At 42.0% G+C, this 2,649-nt stretch overlaps 1 protein-coding gene across 1 annotated transcript in view; it reads right to left on the bottom strand.

Moving 5' to 3' along the window:
- Positions 1-2,649, bottom strand: part of LOC107667913 (ribonuclease inhibitor-like) — a 12,560-nt gene that overhangs the window by 2,561 nt on the left and 7,350 nt on the right. Inside the window, exon 3 of the mRNA XM_016459654.1 lies at positions 723-896. Coding sequence (XP_016315140.1) covers positions 723-896 — 174 coding nt within the window. The remainder of the gene's footprint in view (positions 1-722; positions 897-2,649) is intronic.

The raw sequence follows: 2,649 nt of genomic DNA, 5'->3' as shown, positions 1-2,649 counted from the left end.
ATGTGAAGCTACGTCACGCAGGGTTGCATGCTGGGACACCGCTGCCATTCAGGGAGGATCGTCCTCTGCTACAAATGCTGGATTGCTCACTGCTGGTTCAGCGTCATACGGCAGAATATCCAAATAAAAGTCTGTGTTCAACAAGCTGACAGACGTCCATCCATTTCTTTGTTGGAAACGTTTCATTGACGAAGTATAATTGTTGTTATTGTAAATATAAATTTTTCCATGGCCGCGGAGGAGAGTCAGAGATTGTGGGTCACATTCAGCGGACAGACACGAACACACTGTGTTTTTATATTTATTTCCACAAATTACAACCAAAATCAAGTGCTTGGGAGCTTGTGAACAGTTTTGAGGCATTTTAAAATGCTGACAGTGATGCTAAGAGACATGCAGAGAAAGGGGGCGATTACTTGTAGCACAAAGTAAAAAAAAACATATGTGGCCCATTCACATGTTTGTCAGACCGTAAACAAACCTGCCCGCTACTATTAGAATACTGGGTTCACACTGATAAGTGTTTTGGTCGCGAGACTTGGCCAGTGGAAGTTTTTTTTTTTTTTAACCGCAAGGTCTAGAGATGTGCTTTCAGAAGCTGAATTTCTTTGTACTTGAGCGCCGTGTTTTAGAATGATGTATTATGTGCGAAAAGCTGCAATAAAGACCTGAGACGAGCGCAGCATTCAAACACAAATTCAAAGACGTCATGCTTGACATACTTCAGTTTATCCAATGAGCAGTTTGAGTCCTCCAGTTTTTCAGAAAGCAGCTTGACTCCTGAATCTCCCGGGTGATTGTAGCTCAGATCCAGCTCTCTCAGGTGTGAGGGGTTTGAACTCAGAGCTGAAGACAAATAACCACAGCCTTCCTCTGTCACCATACAGCCAGACAACCTACAAATACAGCAACAGTCCATATGACATCTCTTACACACATTTGTACTTATTTCAGCCATTAATTATTCCTGAATGGTCATGTCTTAATGTTTACTTTGTTAAAAAAAAACTTATCCCTCATTAGAAATGCAATAATGTCACTATCAGTACATGATGTCAATGATATAAAAACAAAACAAAACAAAACAAAAAAGCTAAAAGGCCATGTAAACATTATAAATAAAACGATGGAAATGGCTGTCCAGTGGACTGGTGTTAATGCTGAACAAACAACACTTGTTAAGAAAAAAAATCCAGACTTTTGACCACTTTCTATTTACATCTATTTGGCATCACTTTCTACTGTCCTTTCATCTTGGGAGAATACATATCGTCATTGTCATGTTGAAAAAATGCCCACCAACGCAGGCAAATGAGGAGAGGGTAGCAGTTCTGTTTCAAGTTGTGTGAATTCATGACAGCATTGATTAATAAACCTTCATCACTCATGCATCTCTATATAAGAGCTTTACTACCACCAAACTCCACTGTGGGAACCAGGCACTCTCACTGTACTCCTCCTCTACCAGCACCTGTTAGATATGAAATGATTAGGCTAAATGAGTTTCTTGTGCTTTGGCTACAGCAGGTAGTTTCAGTGAGGACAACAACCATTCATGTCACTTCTGCAGGCTGCATCTTACTCGGTGAGATACACAATCACTCTTTTCATAGCTTTTGCAGGCTCTGAGACACTTGCTTGGTATTTCTCCTGCTCTTTTTCTAGCAAAAAATCACTCATCACTAAATTAAAATGAAGGTCTGATTATTTCAGGGGCCTTGTCACAAGTCCATTGTTTTTGAATTTCTGTGTTACTGTTATGTCCCAGTGAGTGCTGGGCCTGTGTTTTTTCTTGTTTTGTTTTTGGTTTCCAGGTATACTGGTTATGGTGGGTGTGTCTTTCCACCTGAGGCTTATTATGCGGCGCTATAAAAACTGCAGCGCTGATGTGGACGGGGGCACGATGTGTAACAACAACAACCATGCATGTCACTTCTGCAGGCTGCGTCATACTCTGTGAGATAAAGTGTCACTTTTCATAGCTTTTGCCGGCTCTGAGACACTTGCATGTTATTTCTCCTGCTCTTTTTCTAGCAAAAAATCACTCATCACTAAATTAAAATGAAGGTCTGATTATTTCAGGGGCCTTGTCACAAGTCCATTGTTTTTGAATTTCTGTATTACTGTTATGTCCCAGTGAGTGCTGGGCCTGTGTTTTTTCTTGTTTTGTTTTTGGTTTCCAGGTATACTGGTTATGGTGGGTGTGTCTTTCCACCTGAGGCTTATTATGCGGCGCTATAAAAACTGCAGCGCTGATGTGGACGGGGGCACGATGTGACCACACTAACCAGACCTGCTGCTTTCTCTTTTGTTTTGTTGTTTATTTCGTTTGCATACAGTTCAGACCTTGAGCTTACAGTCCACTGTCATGCACGCTTACATCACTGACTTACATTAATACATACTCAAGTTCCCTTTCAAGGGAACTTCGAACTGCGTCCTCTAGGGGTCGCTATGGGGAACGCCTCGCCGTGACCCGTGTCTGAAGCATACATTGAAAAAACACCAACAACACGTTGGTCGGCGACAGCCATGACGTCACTACCGGTGCAACTTTAGTATAAATAGGCGCTGGGAGCACACATCATTCACTTCTTCGTCTGAAGCTTGCATCCGCAGCATGGCAAGAAACCTAGAGGACGCAGTGTC

This window comes from Sinocyclocheilus anshuiensis, unplaced genomic scaffold (genome assembly GCF_001515605.1).
Source record: "Sinocyclocheilus anshuiensis isolate Anshui unplaced genomic scaffold, SAMN03320099.WGS_v1.1 scaffold2955, whole genome shotgun sequence".
Classification (NCBI taxonomy): domain Eukaryota; kingdom Metazoa; phylum Chordata; class Actinopteri; order Cypriniformes; family Cyprinidae; genus Sinocyclocheilus; species Sinocyclocheilus anshuiensis.
The sequence above is the reverse complement of the archived record's forward strand: the minus strand, read 5'-3'. Positions and strand labels throughout refer to the sequence as shown.